At 31.3% G+C, this 23,174-nt stretch overlaps 4 protein-coding genes across 6 annotated transcripts; 3 read left to right on the top strand and 1 right to left on the bottom strand.

The window, feature by feature from the left end:
• The first annotated feature begins 5,564 nt into the window (after positions 1–5,564).
• Positions 5,565–10,115, top strand: LOC108221913 (gamma-glutamylcyclotransferase 2-3). Its single transcript, XM_017395771.2, has 8 exons — positions 5,565–5,792; positions 5,890–5,966; positions 7,534–7,587; positions 8,573–8,629; positions 8,751–8,791; positions 8,899–8,970; positions 9,564–9,643; positions 9,818–10,115. Exons 1-8 carry the CDS (start codon positions 5,684–5,686, stop codon positions 9,877–9,879), a joined length of 552 nt encoding a protein of 183 aa, XP_017251260.1. The 5' UTR covers positions 5,565–5,683; the 3' UTR covers positions 9,880–10,115.
• Positions 10,116–10,894: 779 nt separating this feature from the next.
• On the top strand, positions 10,895–17,775 carry LOC108221427 (uncharacterized). Of its 3 annotated transcripts, XM_064093087.1 has the most exons (20): positions 10,895–11,579; positions 11,675–11,732; positions 11,837–11,885; positions 12,194–12,330; positions 12,414–12,501; positions 12,901–13,110; positions 13,194–13,406; positions 13,504–13,580; positions 13,757–13,880; positions 15,219–15,279; positions 15,371–15,517; positions 15,611–15,662; positions 15,765–15,939; positions 16,020–16,102; positions 16,211–16,423; positions 16,514–16,630; positions 16,754–16,910; positions 17,041–17,148; positions 17,248–17,313; positions 17,417–17,775. In XM_064093087.1, the coding sequence occupies exons 12-20, from the start codon at positions 15,621–15,623 to the stop codon at positions 17,632–17,634; spliced, it is 1,179 nt and encodes a 392-aa protein (XP_063949157.1). In that variant the 5' UTR covers positions 10,895–11,579; positions 11,675–11,732; positions 11,837–11,885; positions 12,194–12,330; positions 12,414–12,501; positions 12,901–13,110; positions 13,194–13,406; positions 13,504–13,580; positions 13,757–13,880; positions 15,219–15,279; positions 15,371–15,517; positions 15,611–15,620; the 3' UTR covers positions 17,635–17,775. The 3 variants fall into 3 exon arrangements, with proteins under 3 accessions (XP_063949157.1, XP_063949158.1, XP_017250795.2); XM_064093088.1 differs by lacking the exons at positions 12,194–12,330; positions 12,414–12,501; positions 12,901–13,110; positions 13,194–13,406; XM_017395306.2 differs by lacking the exons at positions 10,895–11,579; positions 11,675–11,732; positions 11,837–11,885; ... (4 more) ...; positions 13,504–13,580; positions 13,757–13,880 and having other exon boundaries at positions 14,364–15,279.
• A 212-nt stretch (positions 17,776–17,987) lies between these two features.
• Positions 17,988–18,497, bottom strand: LOC108221428 (zinc finger protein ZAT5). The gene has a single exon (XM_017395308.2). The coding sequence runs from the start codon at positions 18,495–18,497 to the stop codon at positions 17,988–17,990; it is 510 nt and encodes a 169-aa protein (XP_017250797.2).
• Positions 18,498–18,926: 429 nt separating this feature from the next.
• On the top strand, positions 18,927–22,588 carry LOC108221429 (protein FAR1-RELATED SEQUENCE 5-like). Its single transcript, XM_017395309.2, has 5 exons — positions 18,927–18,948; positions 19,347–20,286; positions 20,376–20,634; positions 20,871–22,080; positions 22,458–22,588. Exons 1-5 carry the CDS (start codon positions 18,927–18,929, stop codon positions 22,586–22,588), a joined length of 2,562 nt encoding a protein of 853 aa, XP_017250798.2.
• Positions 22,589–23,174: the final 586 nt, after the last annotated feature.

Below are 23,174 nucleotides of genomic sequence, written 5' to 3'. Positions count from 1 at the left end.
GTCCCAAGAGACATTGTTTGTGATTTTTGCTTGCTCCCAAATGAAGTCCTGGAGTTGAGTTGAGATACAATTCAGACCATATTCCTGAGGTATGTGTACTCCCACATGCGTATATGTGAGTTTTTCTGATTTGTGAGACATTGTTTGTAGTTTCAAGGCTGTACTGTCCAAGGACCTTAGCAATGATCATCGGTCCATGGTTAATGTTAGGGGTGAGCAGAAAAAACCGAAACCGCAAAAAAAACCTGAAAAAATCGAAAAACCACAACGAGAAAAACCAAACCGAAAATAACCGAAATTAATGGTGCGGTTTTATTTTCGGTTTTATGCTAAAACCGCATCGAAATTAACCGAACCGAAATATATATATATATATATATATATATATATATATATATATATATATATATATAGGAGTAAGATCCTGGGAGAACTCATATTATCAAGAGAACCGAGAGAACTCCTAAATCTGCCGTTGATTAAGAATCTTAATATATTTCTATTTTGAAATAATATCTTTACAAAATCAATCAAATCTAATGATGCTAGGGGTATTTTTGTACAACAAAAAATACATAGAATCAATAGCAATTTATTACCCTTTTTAATGATTTTCTTGCTGTTTTTAAGTTTCTTAAGATTCTACAGTTCCTTTTTACCGCAAGCAAAGCAATCAACCTAGAATAAGCACTTTTTCATCTCTTTCTTATTTTAAAGAATCTTTGAGTAAAATATTTTCTTGAGTTGGTCCTTTCCAGTTTAATTGACCAAATTTAATTTTTTTTAATAGATTTGAAGGGCATACATTTAAGTTTTATTTTAAGTTACGTATATTTTATGTGCGAATGTATTCTTTTGTTAACAAATTCATTGTACTGTATTCTCAACTTCTTCCTTATAGAGTTCAAATATAAGTAATATACTGTATTCTAATTTTTAATTATGTCAATCAAATTTAGCGTATATATGGTAATTTTGAAACATAAATATAAACAAATCAATCACATTAATAGATTCACCGTATCTTAATCAATCATTTAAAGTCTATTCAATTTGAATTTAAAATTTCAAATTTTAAAGATTCGCCTTGGAAAAATTTAAAAACTACTTTTTCACATTTCACAGTTTACATTTAACATATAATATTTATAAAAAAACATTTTAGAGAATCTTGTAATATATTCTAGAGAATCTTCTATATATATCAATAAATTTTTTTAGGGAAACTCCTATATATATTAGTAATATTAAGATTCTATTAAGTGTTTCACCTATAACTTTTAACATTTGAAGGATTCTGAAAGTGTTCTTTTAAATATTCTATAATTTTTAAATTAGAATTCTTTACTATTAATTATTCAACAAAATATTAATTTAAAAATTTTTGAAGAGTCAAAAGAATATGAAGGGTGCATAATTAATTTATACACGAAAATTAAATATTCTAAAAGAATCTTGCAAAATACAAATATTTATTATTAGAAAATAATAAAATATTTTAAGAATAAATTCTATATATATTAACGATATTAAGATTTTATTAAGTGATCACTTGTAACTTTCAACATTTGAAATATTCTTGGAGTGTTCTTTTGAATATTATTATAATTTATAAATTACAATTTTTTAATATTAATTAGATTGAATTTGTTCAAAATAAGATTATTTTTGAAGAATTTCATTAAGAATTCTTTGAAATATCTTTGAATTCAAAAATATGTTTTTAAGAGATTATTTTAAAGAATCTTTGAGTAAAATATTTTATTGAGTTGGTCCTTTCCAGTTAATTGACCAAATTTAATTTTTTTAATAGATTTGAAGGGCATACATTTAAATTTTATTTTAAGTTACGTATACTTTATGTGCGAATGTATTTTTTTGTTAACAAATTCATTGTACTGTATTCTCAACTTCCTCCTTATAGAGTTCAAATATAAAGAATATACTGTATTCTAATTTTTAATTATGTCAATCAAATTTAGCATAAATATAGTAATTTTGAAACATAAATATAACCAAATCAATCACATTAATAGATTCACCATATCTTAATCAATCATTTAAAGTCTATTCAATTTGAATTTCAAATTTCAAATTTTAAAGATTCGCCTTGGAAAAATTTAAAAACTACTTTTTTCACATTTCACAGTTTACATTTAACATATAATATTTATAAAAAAACATCTTAGAGAATCTTGTAATATATTCTAGAGAATCTTCTATATATATCAATGATTTTTTTCGGAGAAACTCCTATATATATTAGTAATATTAAGATTCTATTAAGTGTTCCACCTATAACTTTTAACATTTGAAGGATTCCGAAAGTGTTCTTTTAAATATTCTATAATTTGTAAATTAGGGTTCTTTACTATTAATTATTCAACAAAATATTAATTTAAATATTTTTGAAGAGTCAAAAGAATATGTAGGGTGTATAATTTATACAGAAAAATTAAATATTCTAAAAGCATCTTGCAAAATACAAATATTTATTACTAGAAAATAATAAAATATTTTTAGAATAACTTCTATATATATTAACGATATTAAGATTCTATTAAGTGTATCACATGTAATTTTTAACGTTTGAAGTATTCTTGAAGTGTTCTTTTGAATATTATTATAATTTTTAAATTAAAATTCTTTAATATTAATTAGATTGAAATTCTTCAAAATAAGACTATTTTTAAAATATTTGAAGATTCAAAATAATATTATAGGGTGAATAATTTATACAGAAATATTAAATATTCGAAAAGAACTTTGCACGATACAAATATATATTACTAAAAATAATAAAATATTTTAGAGAATCTTCAATACATATTGATAATATTAAGATTGTATTAATTGTCTCAAATTTCCATAAGGAACTATACGTCGTGTACCCCAATACATAATACAACTGTGAATTTTATTTTTTTTGGATCTTTTATTTATGAATGACGATTCTACTATATATCACGCAAGTTTCTTCAAAAAAATGCTTTTTATCTGTACTGCAACAATCGCTAGAAGACTGGCTAATGACAAGATAAAGTAATTATGTTAGCATGGCTCTTAGGTAGGAAATTTAAAAAGATTTGCATATAATAAAGAATCACTATGGTCAAAAATGCCCTCAATCAAATGTTTATTCTTGATTTTGTGATTGAAAAGATATAAGGAAATGAATAAATAATATCCAAAATATCAACGGCTCTAAAGAGATCTCTCGGTTCTCTTGATAATAAGGTTCTCCCTCGAACCTTACTCATATATATATATATATATATATATATATATATATATATATATATATATATATATATATATATATATATATATATATATATATATATTTTAATAATAGTAATAAAGCACCTCAATCATTTTTACACTTCACATCTTATTTTATATATCGAGGCTTCTTGTCCAGAGACACTCACTTGTTGAGTCAATTAAATGACTGAAAAGCACCCAAATATTTGGAGGAGCGCTTACTCGAAGATTAGGACTACTGTAGTTTTCCACAGAGCAGAAATATTTATGTTGTTAATCTGCTAATCAAATTTTATTATGAAACCTATTCTACTTTTTTTATTATGTACTTTTTGAAGACTTTTTATTTGAATTTTATGATTAGTTAATTTTGGATAATTATATTGACTTGACATCATCTAATTTCTTGTTGAAATATGTATGTTTTAGTTTTTATTGTGTATTAAGTTTTTTTAGATGAAAGTATGTAATGTTTCCTATATCCTCATGTATTGAAACATGAGTAACCGAACTTACATGTTTATGAAAATTTTATATTTTTTTTAAAAAAAAATTATTATGGACAAAAGTAGAAAAACCGAAAAAAACCGCAACCGGCTAATGGTTAACCGCAACCGAAAAACCGTTTTAATTGGTGTGGTTACGGTTAATGATAATTAACCGAACCAAACCGCATTTAACGGTTTGGTTACGGTTAATGTCCGGAACCGCACCAAACCGCACCATGCACACTCCTAGTTAATGTGTTGAATATTGGGAAACTTTTGTTTAAGAGAGAGCTTTTACTTTTCTTGACACGTTTGTTTAAATAAGTAAAACCACTTTTTTTTTTTTTGACAAATGCAAAAGATTTCATTAACTTGAATATAATACAGCCGGGACAAATCCCCAACTGCCGATACAACCAGGTGGTAAAACAAATAACATACTAAAAACAATTAGATGATTTGTTTCCTGATCGTTTAACACATAGAATTTAAAAATTCTTGAAACTAAAAACGAAATCAAAGACATCCCAAGTGATCCAAACTGCACCAACATCTCGGGAAATAGTACCATCGCAATTGACCATATCACGTAAAACCCATTGTTAGCCCAATGTTCAGAAACACCAATCGCATGAATTGAGATTGGAGAAACGGCACCACAGCTATCTACGTGCCGGACACCAGCTATAGACATGCCGAAGGCACCCCAGCTATCTGCCGGATACCAGCTATAGACATGCCGAAAGTGTAACCCCGTGAAGAATGAACAATCTTGGATTGTGAAAGGTGAGCTCTTGCAATAATCATCACCGTCTCAGAATCAATACAGTCTTTGCAGATCACCAAAAATATCAATAAACTCGTTCTCAATAGATCCAACACCAAATGAACCCAATCACAACTAGACAAAAACATAACAAAACACTCCAAAAGGAGAGACAAGACACACACTCCAAGAGGAGAGACACACAAACACCCAAAAGATTGGGTTTTATTGAAAGGAAATTAACGAGAATAAAGGAAAAATGAAGGGGTTGGGGCTTTCCACCGGAGAAAACCAGTGGAAGCCCCTTGATTTACTTGAAAATGCACAAACCCTAGATAGTAAAACCACTTTTAAAAAGTCGCAAATGCTAGTTTATCTTTTAGCTTCTTTTTTTTTCTAAAAACTTTATTAACTTATTTACTTTTCACTTCTAATTCGATTTTTTATCGAAGCAAGAAATCACTTTTTCCAAACTTGTCCCAACGGCCCTTTAATTCATGACTTGTGATGATGGGGAAGGTTCCAATTACTGGACACAATGTCTGACACATGAAATGAGACTGACGTGATAATATTTTAAATCTGAATCATCTGACTTGTTATTTTAATTACTCCCTCCGTCCCACCCATTTCTTTACATTTTCCGTTTTGAGATGTCCCACCCAATTCTTTACATTTCAAAACTTACCAAAAATAGTCAATGGGTCCCACCACTTCTCCACTTTTCTTTCCTTTTCACACTACTTTTACTCCACTATCTTCTTTTTCTACATTAAAAATCAATGAGTCCCACCACTTCACCCACTTTTCTTTCTCTTTTCCACTACTTTATACATATTTCTTAACCTCCGTGCCCAACCCATTCGATAAGAATTGGGAGGGACGGAGGGAGTATCATGTAAAAAAAAAGAATTCTTAAAGAAGATGATAAGACTATACGAATGTCATAAATTTAATGTAATTTAGAAATAATATTTTAAATTCGTCACAGGCTGATGTGGCGCACTATGATTGGAAGAAACAGGGTACGAGTGCAGTTTGGGGCGAAAGAAAACATACGGTCCAATTGAGCAGACCTCATGAATTCCTTCTCCTCACAGTTACACCACATGTATATATATATATATATATATTGTGATTGGTAAAAGAATTACACAATTGAAAAATGGTGATGTGGGTGTTTGGATATGGGTCTCTCATATGGAAAGCAGGCTTCAAATATGATGATCGCCTTGTTGGTTTCATCAAAGACTATCGCCGTGTCTTTTTTCAAGGTCTGCTTGCTTCTTTTCTCTTTTTATTTATTTGTGTTAATAAAATAAAATACTCTGTTACTCTGTGTTGCTCTAATGGCTCCTTTTACATCGCCAGGCAGTACGGATCATCGAGGGACTCCTGATTATCCAGGTCGAACTGTTACTCTCGAACCTGCTCAAGGTCAAGTTTGTGTAAGTTTCTTTTACTTCTTCTCTGCATTTCATTTTTCAAAATCTTCATTTTATAAAACTTCCTTTGTATTTAATTACACTTAAATAACAACCATATTGCTTTAAGTTATACTCATTCCGTCCAATAATACATGTACCTTTTGATTTTTTTGACTTATCAAATTAATTGTACTTGGACTGAAATTCATACTCCCTCCGTTTCAATTTACATGTCCATTTTCAAAAAATCACATAATTTAAGAAAAGTGAATTTTGAGAAAAAAGAGGTGCATTAAGTCATTAATTGAACCTAATATGTGGTGTATGGTTGATCTTGGAAATATAAATTTGAAATATGTGAAGGAGAGTTGATTTTGGAAATATAAATTTACATTGAAAGTTGAAGTCGACAAGTATTTTGAAACAAATTTTTTTTTCTAAAGTGGACATGTATTTTGAAACGGAGGGAGTATCTTTTATATAATTGGAAAAAAAAAAAAGTTATACCTTTGGAAAGGATATCCGGGGGTCGTTTGGATAGTGGGTGGGAATGAGAATCGGGTATATATTAATGAGTATCCCAAGGAGAGTGTAAGAGGGATTGAAATTACTATTCCGTGTCATAGAATTGCTAATCCAAATACCAATACATGAGTTTGAGGTTCCTGTTAACCGGGCTCATTAATCATGAACCAAACGAATCCCTAGTCTATTTTAAAATGTAACTTTTCTATTTTCTAAAATAATAAATAAATATTTTTTAATATTTAGTAAGATTGGTCAATTTGACTTCTAGAAAACGGGAGTATCTATTTGGTCACGAAACACTTTTTTTGCTACTTATATGGTAAGACTAAAGAAGGCACTAAAATAATTTTCACATCACTTTAAATATTAGTATTCTTTTCTCAAACCAGTAGAAATTGCGAATTATTTTGAATTTGCTGCAGTTTGGTTGCAGTTAGTTCAGAGGTTAAACTCTCTTAAGGGAATTCTAACTCGTTTTTAAAGAGGAGGAAAGCAGAATATTATAAATAATCAATATTGCGTTTGGTAACATATATTTCATTTCAAATGCCATGATTTGAGTTGTCATTTCAAATTCTTAACTTTAAACTAGTATTTGAATGTTTTGGATTTCAAATGAAATTCAAACCCATTTTTTTTATATATCGAAACATGTCATTTGATCATCCAGGATTTCAAATGAAAACCAAGTTTCCAAACAGGCCATTATAGTAATCATCCAAGAAGTGGGAAACTTCAGAGTAAAGAGACTATATATCTGAACTTCCTTTCTCCTTCTCAGGAACACGAGAAATGAAGTTCATTCAGCTTCTTATGATCTTATCCCTCAGTTTATTACTCCGTTTCTTTTCTCTCCCTACAAATCTCAACCAAAGTCTTGATTTCATTCAAAACCTAGGCCCTAAATAATTGAAAGTGTTACACGTTGCAATGATTAGTAATGCACTTCATTTATATACTTGTTTAAATAAGTAGTAAGCTTCCTTGAGATCGATTTCAGTATATTATATATATCTCTTAAGATAATTATTTATTAGTTTGTGTTATCACTTTTACATAGTGGGGCATCGCCTACAAGGTGTCAAGCAAAGAAGATGAAGAGGCGGCTTTACTGGTACATTCTTACTTTGTTTACTGGAGATAATCTCTCAATCTATAACATCTAAATATCAGACGTTCAGATATATAGTTGAAGTTTTCTTTTTATAATTTACATTTGATGGCTTATTATAAACATAAATAGCTTTTGAAAGAAAAGGTGGGGATATGAAGACAACCAGACAGACAATAGAAGGACAAAGCACACCCCTACTGTATAGGGATTCTTCTATTAATAGCGAAAATAATATAAATGCTAGTAATAGCAGCACGGAGTTGCAAACAGCCAATCAGGCTGTTATATCTTATTCCTCTGCCCTCTGTGTTTATACTTGATCTCTTCTTCTTCATCTTCTTATTTCAAAATTGGCTCCGTGTCCTTTACCTTGAGCTCTAATTGGTTTTATCTCTATTGTTGGACTTGCATTAACTCTATTGTTGGACTTACATTATTGTTGGGTCTTTTTATTAGCCCTCTTGTTTTGGGATTATCTTGTAGCGTTTGTACAGTGTATAGACTTAATATACACGACTCTTTACTTCCTCTTGGATTAAATGCATTTGTTTTTCTTAGGATTATTGGCTGCGATCTGATATCAATTACATCTTAGGATTTATATCAGGGTAGTAATTGAGTTGCGATATGATCACCCAATACTGTATTGTGTTTATGCTTTGCTTTTGTTACTTTGTCCTGCATCAGATAAATAATATATAAGCTATAATAATGATAAAAATAAGTCTAATTATCAATGTATAAAACTGTTAAACTTGAACATATTTTCTTGATAAGTTACCAAGGTCGGCTGAGGCCCCATTTCCCCTTAAACTTAAAGATTATAAAAGGTGCTACTCTTACAGATGTGTAAATGTGTTGAGAAATATGAAAGATTATTAGTTCATTCTTTATATATAATTTTCGTTTCTAGATGACATAATTGTCTAGTATCATGTTCCAGTACTAGATTGTAGCAGAAATATTATGATGTTTTTACATGTAGCATCTGGAAGTAAGGGAGAAACAATATGACAAGAAGGCTTACCTTGATTTTTACACTGTAAGTTTTTGATCAACTACCATACAAATATAAATTTTCCATCAGTTATCAAATTTATGTATTGACATATCCACTTAATATTGATCTAATTAAGCTGGGCTAAATTCCTTTTTCTTTTTAGGAGTCTGGAGCTTCAACACCTGCCCTTTCTGGAGTAATGGTGTATGTATCTAAAAGGCCTGAAAGGACATCACCATTTACTATCTGCAATATTCTCATGTCTTAATGTTAAAAATTTACTAGATTATAATGATTGTTTGACCATTCAGATATATAGCGTCTCCAGACAAGAAGCTGAACAAGAACTACTTGGGCCCTGCATCACTTGAAGAACTTGCCAGGTCTTGTTTTCTTTTGGTTCATTGCAGTTTAGTTTTGTTATGTTAATACTGCAACAGTGCCACCATGTACTAGTGAATTTGCAAAATTGAATTTGTATAATAAGCTCCAGTGTATATCTCTAGAACTTTTAGTTTCGTTAACTAGAGTACTAGACACTATATAATGCCTAGTTTCTTATTGCAAAAAGTGAATAGGAATAATATGTAAGGGCTGTTCATATGTTGAATATGATTTAAGGTGTAACGTAAAATTTATTGTTTTGACTTTCGAGTGTGAAAGTTAATATTCACGTGTATACTAGAAAAATGTCATTTAAATTTATATAAAACTGAATGATAGTAAGTGAATTGTTTAAGCACCAATCATACTTTATGTATGACCACAATCTCTTTTTGGATAAATAATAGCAATTCTGTAGAAAATATTCTTGTTTCTCCTCCCCCTAAGCAAACAAATTTTGTTTATCTTACTAATTAGTTCCTCAAACTGCTCAGTGATATCTCTATGAACTCATCAGTGTGAACTGTGCATCTACCCTCTAGCTTTGTCTCTTGAAAGGAATTTAATTCGAAGTCCACTTCTCGTTTTGCAGGCAAATTATTAAAGCAGAAGGTCCCTCAGGACCTAACAGAGACTACCTTTTCCATCTTGAGAAGGCACTTCTCCAATTAGGTAAACTTTCCGCACTACTTATTGTTCTGCCCAGGGACTTGTCACTTTAAGTATCCCCCAATGAAAGTACTAAATTAATATGCGGAATTTCTACCCCTCTGTTTCTGTTCTCTCCCTTTTCAACTTACTTGGTTTGTCAATTAGATAATCTTATTAATCTCAAATAATATGTAGGATGTGAAGACAAACATGTCACTGATCTTGCCAATGAAGTAAGAAAGTTGCTTGCGGCCTGAGACAGCTTCATAATTAAGACATGATTATTTTACTATTCATTAGTAGAAAATTTAGCCATTCGTGTTCAAGGACAAAAGAAATCTTGATAGGATTGAACATATTATCTTTACTTTACAGAAATGTAGTAGCATTTATCAGTTTCGACATGTGGTCAATGTCTTTTGGTGATTGGAGTATTTTCTATTGTAACTGATCTTTACTCTTGATCAATAAACGATCTTTTTTCCCTTCTTAACTAGAGGTGATTTGTTAAATCATTTTTTCTGATGGATTGAAATTTGAATGAATGGAATAAACTGGATGGTAAATAGAATTTGTTTGTTACTCCCTCAGTCCCAGCCAATTATTTACCTTTGGTTTGGGCACGGAGGTTAAGAAATATATATATAAAGTAGTGGAAAAGAGAAAGAAAAGTGGGTGAAGTGGTGAGATCCGTTATTTTTAATGTATACAAAGGAGATATTGAAATAATAGTAGTGTGAAAAGGGAGGAAAAATGGAAAAGTGGCGGGACCAATTGACTATTATTGATAAGTTTTGAAATGTAAAGAATTGGATGAAACATCTAAAAAGAAAAGTGTAAAGAAATGGTTGGGACAGAGAGAGTATAGAGAGTATCTAGTTTTATCTGAATGACATACAAAATTCATGAGTTTGATATTTTTTTTGTCAGATAAATTTGATTTGTTAATTATTACGTATGATATATATTTTTTAATATAAATATTTTGTCTAGCTAGACTGCTAGAGCATATTGTAGGTTCAACAATCACAATTTTTATTTAATATAAAAATAAAAAAGACTGAGGAAAGAGAAAACAAATACTCCTTTCATCTCAGAATAATAATCTTGTTTTATTTTTTAGTAGTCAAACTGAATCAAATCTTAAATATAAAAGTTATGCATTCAAATTTTTTTTTAAATTACAAGTTAAAGTAGATCAAATATCTTTTCTAGTGATATTATTTTTAAAATTTTCTTACTTGTATAATATGAGTAATTATTGATCAAAATATAATTACTTTTATCGAGTCAAATTAGAACGTGACTATTATTCGAGATGGATGAAAGGTCTGATTGTAGATGGGAAACGAATTATTAAAGACATTGGGCAAACTTAAAATCAGTCGAGAGAATGATAATTTTTATGAAACAAATGCCGAAAATGAGAGTAAGGAATTTCAAGTAGGATTTTAGTATCTTACATATATAATCTATGGATTATTAATTCTAATGGTGGATTGTATCTGATTTTAATTTTATACGAATTCTAGATAAAATGGTGTACTGTTGATGTAAAGTTTTAGAATCCCTTAAATCATAAATCTTGAATCCTAAATCAATGTCATTTTACACCCCATGCCCCAAGAGTTCATACTTAATTACAAAAAATGCCATCATAATTTCTGTTTTTGTATAAGCTTTCCACCCCCACAAACTTCCAGCACATGCTCACTTTCCCTTTCTGTTGAGTTTGGACAGATGTTCCCATTAACCCTCTCTTCTGCCATGTCTTCATTTGGCAATAGAACAAAAAACCAATCTCTGCACATTACCAAAGCTTTCCTTTGCCGTGTACTTTGACCATGATCTTATCCCAAGAATCTCTTTTGAATTCAATTTTCATTTCGATTTCAAATTCAAAACAACTAGAGAGAAGCTACAACATAGAACCCGATCTTCTCCACTTTTGAAAGAGGTTAGGTTCCCAGCTGCTTTATCACTTTCAACTTCCACCATTAGATTAAACACGGTCTCTTAATCAAGTTTCATATATGTTGTATTTTTTTTCAGGCTAATTATCATCACCTGAATCTTGACAATTTTCCATCACTACGCGACGATGGTGGAGGTAAATTTCCCCCCAATCTTCTTGAAGAGTTTACCTGGTATCTTTTTTTTTTTTGTTTTTGTGAGGGCTGTAGTGATGTGTTTGGTTTAATGTGTCTTACGCAGGTTTTTCTGGAAAACGAAGTAGGCGGGTGCTTCAAACATTTTATTAGTGGTGAGTGTTTCACAGCTGCTAGATTGATTCAAACTGGTATTTCACAGCTGCTTGCTCATTGCTGTGTTCTCTAATACTATATACCTGTCTTTAAGCATCCTGCAGTTGTAGTTAAACTGAATAAATTTGTTCTTCATACCATGTTTGCTCTCTAAAATTTGGATGTATTTTTTATAGCTTATTTTTAAACTGAATACATTTTATTTTCATACCATGTTTGCAGAGGCAGTAATTTGGATGTGTTTTTTATAGCTTATTAGACTGAAAAAGTTTAATTTACAAGTTGTTTTTGCTTCTTTTTTTGTCAGTGCTGGACGTATTAGACAGTGATGAAAATGATATGAATGAAATGGAGGAGGTTGGATAGGCAAATGAAGAGATAATTGAATCTGATTTTGAGCTCGAAGGTGGAATTGTTGAGCCTGATAATGGTCCTCCGCAAAAGGTATTTTGTTTAGGGCATTATGTTTCTTATTGTTGAGTGCAATTTGTGTTTGGATGTTGAGATTGTGGTTTTTGTTATTGTAGATAGGAGATCTTTCTGTTAAGGTTAGTGAGGAGAATCGCATTGCTGCGCAGGAGGCCAAGGGGAAGGCTGTTGAAGCAATTTCTGAAGGTATTCTTCTTTTGGTTTTGTGTTTGTGTGAGTGTGTTGTGTGGAGTGTTTGACATGAGAATATGAGCATAGCAGATTTAGATGTTGTATGAGAATTATTTCTGCTATATGAGAATTTAATTCGTTAACTTGAAAATCTAAAAAGTATCTATGTAGTAATTGTGGTATTGACTGTAATTAATTGGAAATACCTTCTCCTAATGATGATAGAACATATTCTTACTTTTATGAAACTGCCAAACTGAAATTAGCAATTGAAGTTCTATGCTAAGTTGAATAAATTGTAGTGTGTATATATGGTACCGTGTTGGCAATTGTTGGTTGTATCTTTATATATACTGTAATGATACCCTTTTATCCTATACGTCTCCCTATGGTGCTGTGTTTTAATGTATGCAGGTGAGGTTAAATCATCTTTGCTTGGAAAAAGGGAAGACATGACTTTTTGTTATAAAAAGGTTGATTTGCCGGATATGCTGGAGCGCAATGAAACAAATACCCAAGGGAAAACGGACAGCGGCAGAGTAGTAAGATTCGAATGGAAACTAAACTTGATAAAAGGACATAGAGACATCCTGATTTTTTAGATGTCCATCCTGGAAAAAATAGGTCTGCTATTGATAATTTTTTCTTATTTTCTTTATTTTTAGTTCTCTTTCAAATCCTGTGAATTTTCCTATATTGATGGGCAGGAATAGAAGCATTAGTCCTCCCAGGAGAAGCTTGAGAAAGAACCCGAGCATGAGCAGAAGTGTTAGTGGAAGCCCTCCATGTTTCATTCGTGGAAGTAGGGTTTTAGCAAAAGTCCTATTAGAAGTGGAAGTAGTCCTGCTAGAAGTGTTACCAGAAGCGCTGCAAGTCCTTTCTCATGTTGTAATTACTTCTTCGTTTTGTTTATTGTGCAAGTAAGAATATGATGATGTATGCTGGTTTCTATTTTGCTCGAACAAGAATATTGCTATATATTGTTTGAAATAAACTCTTTGTATCTGATGTTTTCAGCGGCCACCTGTTCCATGCTGGAAGATTGGAGTGGTATAGATAGAGAGAAAGCCAAGGAATACATAATAAGCTGTCAGGTAATTAAATTAATTATCAATAGTCTTTGCCTTTTTCTCTGGCTCTCTACAGAAACAATGTAACAATATACCTAATTATATGCCAGAGTGTTTTATTTAATACAAGTTGTTATATCTTCTCACAGTGACTCCTGTAATGTGGACATTAATATTTTCTGCTTTGTTCATTTGAACAGAAGAAGCTGCTCTTATGGACCTCCTAAATTTTATGTATAGCAACACCTTAAAAGTTACCACTGCTACTGCTTTACTGGATTTCCTGATGGCTGCTGACAAATTTGAGGTCACTTCATGCCTGAGGTATTGCATATGTTTGTTACTAAACTTATAGGAGTTTCTTTTCATATTGCATATAAAGATAGACACCTCTTTTCAAATTAAATTACTCATTATTGTTGTATTAAATTTATAATATTTTTTTAATTTATGAACTTATTTATTGCAAATATATCATTTTTATGCCCATGCGTAGTGGGCAAAAATTACTAGTTTAAACATAATTTTTCAAATCTCATGGACTGTGGTGAAATTTTAAAAAATATAAAATACACTTAACAATTTCACAAATTCCATCGTTTCATGAAAAATTCATCAATAACGATAATAACAAATTTTAATAGATTCTAAATAATTTTAATTGAATTTCATTAAATTTTTAAATGCAATTTAAAATTTTGATTAAATATAATTTTAACACTAAAATTCTAATTTTATATATATATATATATATATATATATATATATATATATATATGCAAAAATTCTAGAGAGGGACATCTTATATAGAGTTACGTAGTAAACCTTTAATTCAATCTCCACCCTTCATTCGTATCTTATCCAACGGCTGTTAATATTTATATAAAAACTGAAATTTTTATCCAGTCAACCGTTTGACCCAACTACTTTCTCTCTCTACTGTCTGTGTCTCTCGCTCAACGCTCTCTCTCTGCTCTCCCTCTCTCTCAAAGCTCTCTCTCGCACTTCTCTCTCTGTTCTTCCTCTCTCTCAAATCTCTCTCTCGCACTTGTCTCTCTTCTCTCTCTCTTTCTCTCTCAACGCTATTTCTTTCTCTCTCGCAATTTCTTTCTCTCTCGGAATTTCTTTCTCTGCTCTGTTTCTTGCAAACGAACTATGGATTATTCTTACAATGGATCTGAAAGCATGAAATCAGTCGGTGATGTTCCAAGTTCATCAGGTTTATTGTTTATTCTAATTGATTTTCATTTTTTCAAGCTGCATATTGTTGGAGATTGTGTAAAGTTACAATTTTACAGTCATATATGTTGTTTAGTTATTTTGAATGTGATTTCGGATTGTATTGTTGAACTTGTATACTGGATTGATTATAATCTTGATAAGTTGTTTATGTTCTATCGTAGAATAGTATTACATATGAGATTTGTATGTTCTTGTATCTTATAATTAATTTGGATTTGGATTCTAATGTAGAATTGATTTGTTGATTTTATAGTTTACTGTTTAATTAACGCTTCTACTATAGAATCAGATTAGGTGTTGGTGTTGTTATCTGCAATGTTTTTAATATTCATTCTAGTGTGGAATAAAATTGTTATGTATAGTTGAATGTGTTAAACTTCTAATGAATATAGTCCATTTCATGGTCCTAATCATTGCCAGATAGAGTGCTGCGATTATTACACGAGATTCGTGATGATATTAGTGAACAAAATGCAGTAAGGTACATTGGATTAATGTTATTATGTGCTTTTAGTTAGTTTTGTTTTTACAATTATCAATGAACTATTATTGTTGCATATGATATTTGTCAGGAATGAAGTATGGGTAACATTTCCTAGACAAGAGCAAGCTATTAGTTATCAAAAAGAACATAGCAATGTTTTTATTTTTAGCTATCAAGACCATGTTAATGGTCAGAGGAGGTTTGTTGTTTCAAGCTATAAGGAGTTTTGGCGAAGGTTCTTATAATCTTTGTTTATTTGCTTTAATATATCTATGTAATTTTGATGTTTATGGTTGCTATAACTTATAAATTTGTCATGTAATCATAGGTACAAGAACATGAATCCCAAATATCGTCATCATTATGAAGTTATTCAGGAGGTAATTATGTTCCATTACATTATGTAGTATTAGTGTAATACACGGTGTAATTAGTGTGTTTTTATTTATCTAATCTGTTTTAAACTTTCCTTTTGTGATTAGGGATTACCATGCCACCTTTATTTTGATTTGGAATTCAATAAGATCGAAAACTCAAACAACAATGGTGAGGAAATGGTTGATATACTGTTATCACTTGTTTTTGATTTCATGAATGAGAAGTATTCTATTGAAGGAGATAAAGAGTGTGTTGTTGAACTTGATTCGTCAACAGAAGGTATTATTTTGACATAAACAGTCTTTTTTTAACAAATTATAATTTGGATTCTGATTCTGTAATTATACTATTATTGGCAGAAAAATTTTCTCTCCATATAATCATTTGTTTCCCTAACACTGCTTTTAAGAACAACCGACATGCTGGTGCATTTGTTGGTGAGGTGTAATTCAGATTTAAATTACATTGTATTCATCAAGGTTTAGGTTCTTGGGATTTGTATTGTTTAATCACAAAACTGATGAAGCTTTCATATTTTTTTAAATTTCAGATTTGCTCAAGGATACAAAATGAAAGGGGAAGAGATGGAAGATTTGAAAAATTGTTCATATTAAAAGATAGGAACTCATCTCATGTGAATAAAGAAGTTTTTATTGATAGAGCAGTGTATTCCAGAAATCGATGCTTTCGCTTACCATTGTCTTCAAAAGCACGAAAGACTTCTATACTTGTACCTACTGGACGTTTTAAGTGCAGGTTAATGGTAAAATACTAGACTAAGACTCTGAGTTGTTATTTCTCCTATGCTTATATTTGTTACTCAACTAAATGAAATGAAATATTCCTAAAATAGAGTGAGGAAGATATGTTTATGGCATCTTTGATCTGCAAAGTGGATGTTGATGTTCAAAATATTCTTATATGTGAAATGGATATTGGTTGTTCAAACACTCTCCAATTTGCTACACAGGTAACTATTATCACCTCTAAAAGTCTTTTGTTTGATAGAATGTATCCATACCCCTTATAATTGTTGTAATTTGCATATTTGTTAATTTTATTTTGAATTAAAATAAGATGTAATTTGATTCAGGTTCATGTTAACTTCCATAAAGATTATGGAGTCCCAAGAAATCTTCTGTCAAATTCTTGCATAATTGATTCGTCAAGAATATTTCAGACAGGGAGATCACTATTTCCACTATTGGATATGTTTGTAGAATCTGTTGCCTCCTTAGGAAATATATCAGGTATCCATTAAGTGATTTTGATTTATGTATAATTGAATATTAGAAACATAAGAAGAATATATATTTATTGATATTTCAATATATAATCGTTTATATGATTAGTAGGTTGGATATTACATGTTCTTTTCAGGAAAAATTCACAGTTGGCATTGGTTTTCAGAATATGGTATAATGGTGTATAATATGTCAAAAAATAGATACTGTGAGAGAATTGGTAGACAACACAAAAGCAATCATGGTACATTTTATCTCACTTAGTAGTATCTATTTTGATTTTATATTGTAGCTTTGAGTTTTGTGATTTTATTTTGATTTGAAGTTGACTTGTACGTTGTAGTTATATATGTTGTTGATCTAAGAAGAGCTAGTTATTATCAAAAATGTCATGATCCAGATTGCAGAGGTATGAGTCACTGTATTATTAAATTATGTGTCACTAGTAGTTATAGAAATAAATGTTTGAAAAATATAATCAATTTTAAATAATCTTGTTAATGTTATAACAGGTTATCGCTCTCCACTACGTCCAGTTCCTGAAGAAATTGTACCTGATACAACTGTATTTTTTGAGGGTGTTAAGCGTCACAAAATTTATGAGAATGATGTTGATAACAAGACGATAGGCAGTGTGGATAGCTGCTTGAAAGATGGTTGGTGGTTGGAAGCTGTAAAATTTGCCGAAAAAGTTGAGAAAAAGACACTAGATTTCGATGTAGTATCTTGAATCAAATTATGTATAGAAGCAATACTTTTTGCTAATGTAAATATGCTTGAAATAGTATGTAAATATTTGTGTTTGTGTCACATATTGAAGAAATTGTGTAATTTGTGTTCGAAACAAATGTAAATTTTGATTTTTTATGTACTTTTATAGTGCAAAAGATTCTTTTGTAGAACAGCAAAAATTCTTCTACTTAAGCACAAAAGCAATATAGTTGTTAAGAATACTGATACTTAAATACTTCTACTCTTGAATATAATTAATCATCTAATTATTATTCTCTTATAGAGTAGTTGTATTTGTGGCATTGCTGCGGTTGACAGGGGCGCCTCCACAATGGCGCCTCATGTGACCGCCTAAGGCCTGTCCAGATGAGAACTTCTCTTGAATGGTGGTGGCTGATCTTCGTCTTCATCTGAGATTATAAGCCTCGACTTGTTCTCCAAGGCCGCGTTAACGTTCTTAGGCTTGCGGTGACTAGCCCGGTCACCACCTAGAGCCTGGAAAGAAGGGAATGTTTGGTTGCATGTTTTGCATTGGTAGACATAAATGCCTGTTTTGCCATTAGTACTTATGCTTGTTTCCAAGTACTTTTTGCTAGTGAATTTATAAGGAACTAGCCCGAAATTTGAATCATTTTTGGGACCAACTTGCGCCAATAGCAACAAGCATTTTGCCATGTCTTCCTCCTCCTCCGTGGTGCCAGGCCCAGCCGAGTCCTCGTCACTCGTGGTGGTGCTAGTCACATAATCACCTCCTGCATAGTTGCTTGAAGAATTTGCATGTGCAACTGAGAATGGTAAGGGTGATTGTGGCCTTTGTCTCTTAGTCCGCTTCCCATTCAAGATATTGGAAGGCGTGCTCATCGCGACAAGATCGCCTTCTCGGGCTTCGTGTTGCTGTCATTGTGTTCCTCCTCCTCCACCATGAGCAAAGACATTGTAGAGACAAGTGGAGGAAGAGAGAATGAAGAGAAAAAAAGAGAGGAAGATAGGAGAGAAAAGAAAATTGAAGATTATTCTATTATGGAATATCATAAATATTATAGAATATTTTTATTAATCATAGTCATTAATAAAAAAATAATAATAAAAATAATAATAAATGCTTAAACTTAATTGATACAGTTGATTCATAACCAACTACACTCTCCCTCCCCAAACCATACCCACTCCCTCCGTCAGTGTCACTGCAGCAAAACCCCTCCCTCGCCTCCGTGCCTCACCCCTCCCCGCTCTGCACTCTCCCCTCTGCACTCTCTCCTCCCTCTCTCTGTCAAACACAGTAAAGTAACAATGGCGTCTTCTTCGAATCAAGGTAATATCATTAAATCAAAATTTCAGATCCAATTATCATCCGGTATTTATCTTCAATTTCATTGTGTTTAGCTAATATAATTAGGAGATTTGTACTTCTTAAAATCTGTGATTCTACTTGCACTGGTAGTTGTTTTTGAAAGTTTATATTTATTTTTGTTTGTGTTGTGGATTCTGAATACTGTGAGCTATCTTTTAAGTGTTGATTGACTTAATTTTAGATTACATGTTTGAGTTGTATAGCTAAAGTATGTTTGAGTCCTTATAGTTATATTATTGAACATATAATATTTTTTTTATTCTACTAGAGAATCATATATAGTGGAAATTAAGTGTTTAATTTGTTTTGAATGCAATTTTATTCTACTTTTTATTGAATTATAGTTTTCTTTTGACCAGGAAATATACATAACAGTTGCAATACATACAGTGATTTACAAGTTGATTCTACTGCTAATGACAATGATTTCACTGTTGAGTGTGCTCGTGATGATGAAGTTGAGAATTTCATCGAAGGTTTTGATGATTCGTTTAGTAGTAGTAGTGGATTATGGATACCGAAGGTTAATGACAACAAAGTGAAGCCTTATTCTGGTCAGATTTTTAGAGATATTGAAACATGTTTTAAGTTTTATGCTGAATATGGGAGGCAAGGTGGTTTCGATATTCGCAAGTCATCACAAAAAGTCAGAGATGGTATTGTAGTTTACAAGTATTTTGTCTGTTCGAAGGGAGGTAATCATGAAACTTCTATGTCGAAAGAATCTGATAGTAATTCGGATTTGTCTCTTGTCTCAAGCACTGCAGGAGTTGATGTAAGAAAGCGAAGAAGGACAGTTACAAAAAAATGTCAATGTGAAGCAAAGGTTCAACTGAAATATGGTGGTTTTAATCAATATATAATATCTTGTTTTGTTGAAGGTCACAATCATCCTTTAGCATCCACATCTGGAAAGCAATTTCTTCGTATCAATCGAACTATTTCCTCACTTCAACGCCGATTCATTTTAGATGCTGCTAAATCAAATATTGGTGCTCATAGAGCGCATAGCCTCTATAAATCTATAGCCGGTTCCTACACTGATATAGGAGCAACTGCTACAGATTTTCAGAATTGGGTAAGGGATATTAAGTTGTATATTGGAAAGCATGATGCGGATATGTTGCTTCAAAAATTCCAAAATAAGCGAGAGACATCAGATGCTGGATTTTCTTATGAGTATGAAACAGATTCGGATGGTCATCTTACTCGTCTATTTTGGGCTGATATTCCAGGACGCCAAAGCTATGAAGTGTTTGGTGATGTGGTCTCTTTTGATGCAACTTATCGCACAAATAAGTATGTTAGTTTTATATTTGTATAAGTTTATAAACTTTGTTTTATTTTTTCACCTCTGCTTTTGTATAATTTATATTGTGTTATTGTAGGTATGGCATGGTTTTTGTACCATTTATAGGTGTTGACAATCATTGGAAAAGTGTTACCTTTGCATCTGCTTTGCTTAATCACGAGGATTCGACAAATTTTACATGGGTGTGCGAGATGTTTTTGAAAGTCTTTCAGCAGGCACCAAAATGTATTATCACTGATCAATGTCCGGCTATGAAAGTTGCTATCAACAAGATTTTCCCTAATTCAATTCATCGATGTTGCATGTGGCATATAATGCAAAAGTTTACAGCTAAGGTAATCAAATACATCTTCCTTATGCAAATTAAATGATTTTGATTTACTTGTTTCTGTTATATGTTTGTTGGTAATATAGATATTCATTAGTATGATTTGAGTTATTATATTTTATCATTTATTCTATTAGAGGAATAGATTAGTTGTACATTATCTACTTAATTCGATTATCTGTTGTGTGTTAGAAGTACCTTCTCATTTGTCTAAATCCATTAAAAATATTATTTTTATTATAGGTTGGTCCTGTTTTTTGTGCGGAATCTGGTTTTATGAAGAAACTTAATAAATTTGTTTGGTCATCACATTTGACGATATCTGAATTTGAACAAGGTTGGAATTCTGTGTTGGATGAGTTTGGATTGAGTGAACATGTATGGTTGAATGAAATGTACCTTATGAGAGAATCGTGGATTCCTGCCTTTTTTCGGGACAAGCCCATGGGAGCGTTGCTGAGAACGACATCAAGGTCAGAAAGTAGTAACTTTTTCTTTAATCATTTTGTGCAGAGGGGTGACACACTGTCAGAGTTCTATATATGCTATGAGAGTGCCATTGAGAAACAGATTTATGAAAATAAAAAACTTAATGATGGAGATAGATGTATTCCTAAAACTATCACTGAAAAAGAAATTGAAAAGGAAGCAGCCCAGCTTTACACTCGCACAATGTTTTACAAGGTTCAAAAACAGATTAAAGCTAGTTGTTTTCATATTAGTTTGGCTGGACAGCCAATTGTGGCTGATGGTGTTAGTAAGTATATTGTACGTGATAAAACTTATGATGAGAAGTATTTCGAGGTTCAGTTTTCGTTCTTGACAAACAATGTGGATTGTTCTTGCAAGCTTTTTACTAGAGTGGGATACCTTTGTCGGCATTGTTTCTACTGTTTGGGTCTATGGGGTGTTGAACGAATTCCACATCAGTATTTGTGTAGTCGCTGGATGAGAAATGCAGAGGACAGATTTTGTAAATCAAAATTTTCAGATGTGATGGAAAGTACTAATGTACAGAACATTAGGGATATGTCAAAAAAAGTATGGACTGTGTTCCAAGGATGCATTGAATATGTTTCAAACAATGGTAATGGTATGCAGTTTTTGTTTGATGAGATGAATAGTTTGAAAATAAGGGTTGAAGAAAAATTTGAAAGTTCCAGAGCTACAAAAGAAGATATGCTAGAAGAATGTTTCGGAGTGAGGCCTTCAACTATAACTACTGTTCATCCACCACTCCAAAGTAATAATAAAGGTAGCCGAAAAAGACTTGTTGGTCCTGCAGAAAAAAGTTGTGATGGAAAGAAGAGGAAATTAAGGGTGTGCAAATTCTGTATGCTGGAAGGATATCATGATTCACGTACTTGCCCGAAGAAGAAGATGCAAAATCCAATCATGCAAGCTGCTAATATTTGTGTCGACAATATTAGCACTAACCAAACCATCAATACAGGTATTTTGCAATTTAAAGTTCTCTGCAATTATGCTTGTTAAATATTTTTATCTAATGGTAATTGAAACTTATAGATTGATTTCAATTTATAACTTATTTCCATATATCTCTTTTTAGGAATAATAAGCTAGTTTGCATGGATCAGCGGACAAGAAGAAACAAGGATTGAAGCAAAAATATGGATTTGTCAAGTTTATAGTTCCTGGATTATTTTGCAGTGTAAATGAACAAATTTTACTTTGTTCACTATATTAAATTACAAATTTTACTAAGCAAGAATGATTGTCTGAAACTCTGATATTTGGATTTTATCCCAATGTGTTCTCACGGTGGAGATGTAACTATGGATTATTTTTCAATTGGCTTTATTGGCATAGATATGAATTTGCTTGACCAAACTTGCTACGCTATACAGATTATATATATGGACTTGAATGCACAAGCTAAAGACCAGGTTGTAATATTTTGGCAGGCTGCCATAGAGAGGCTGCATATACCAGATGAGTAGGAGGATGCCTTGTGATTCACATGGTATTTCAGTGCAGGAGTAGAGATCTTGTAAATTATTCGGATTAGTTCAGAAAGTGGTGGATTAGTTCAGCTAATATATTAGGCTTTCATTTAGTTTTGTAAGTCATATATTATTCCTATGATAAACCTAAGTCATATGATGAGGAATGTAATGAGTTTTTTTTTATAGAACACTAAAAAACAAATATATTGTACATGAAAAACTATGATTCTAGTGTAGAACATTATAAAAATCTAAGTGTATTACAGTGAAAACAAAAATTATTTCTAATAAATTAAATTATTCTACTATTGAATATTGATGTGAACATTGTAAGTTTTTTGGTTTTGGCAAAATATAATGATTCCACTAAAGAATACTATTATTAACTTACTATTATTAGCTTACTAAAATTTAGATGTATTACAGTGAAAAACAAAATTCTTTTTAATAAATTAAATTACTCTACTATTGAATATTGATGTGAACATTGTAGGTTTTTTGGTTTTGGTAAAATATAATGATTCCACTAAAGAATACTATTATTTAACTTACTATTATTAGCTTACTAAAATTTAGATGT

Source organism: Daucus carota, chromosome 5 (genome assembly GCF_001625215.2).
Source record: "Daucus carota subsp. sativus chromosome 5, DH1 v3.0, whole genome shotgun sequence".
NCBI classification, from domain to species: domain Eukaryota; kingdom Viridiplantae; phylum Streptophyta; class Magnoliopsida; order Apiales; family Apiaceae; genus Daucus; species Daucus carota.
This window is presented reverse-complemented; position numbering and strand designations above follow the sequence as displayed.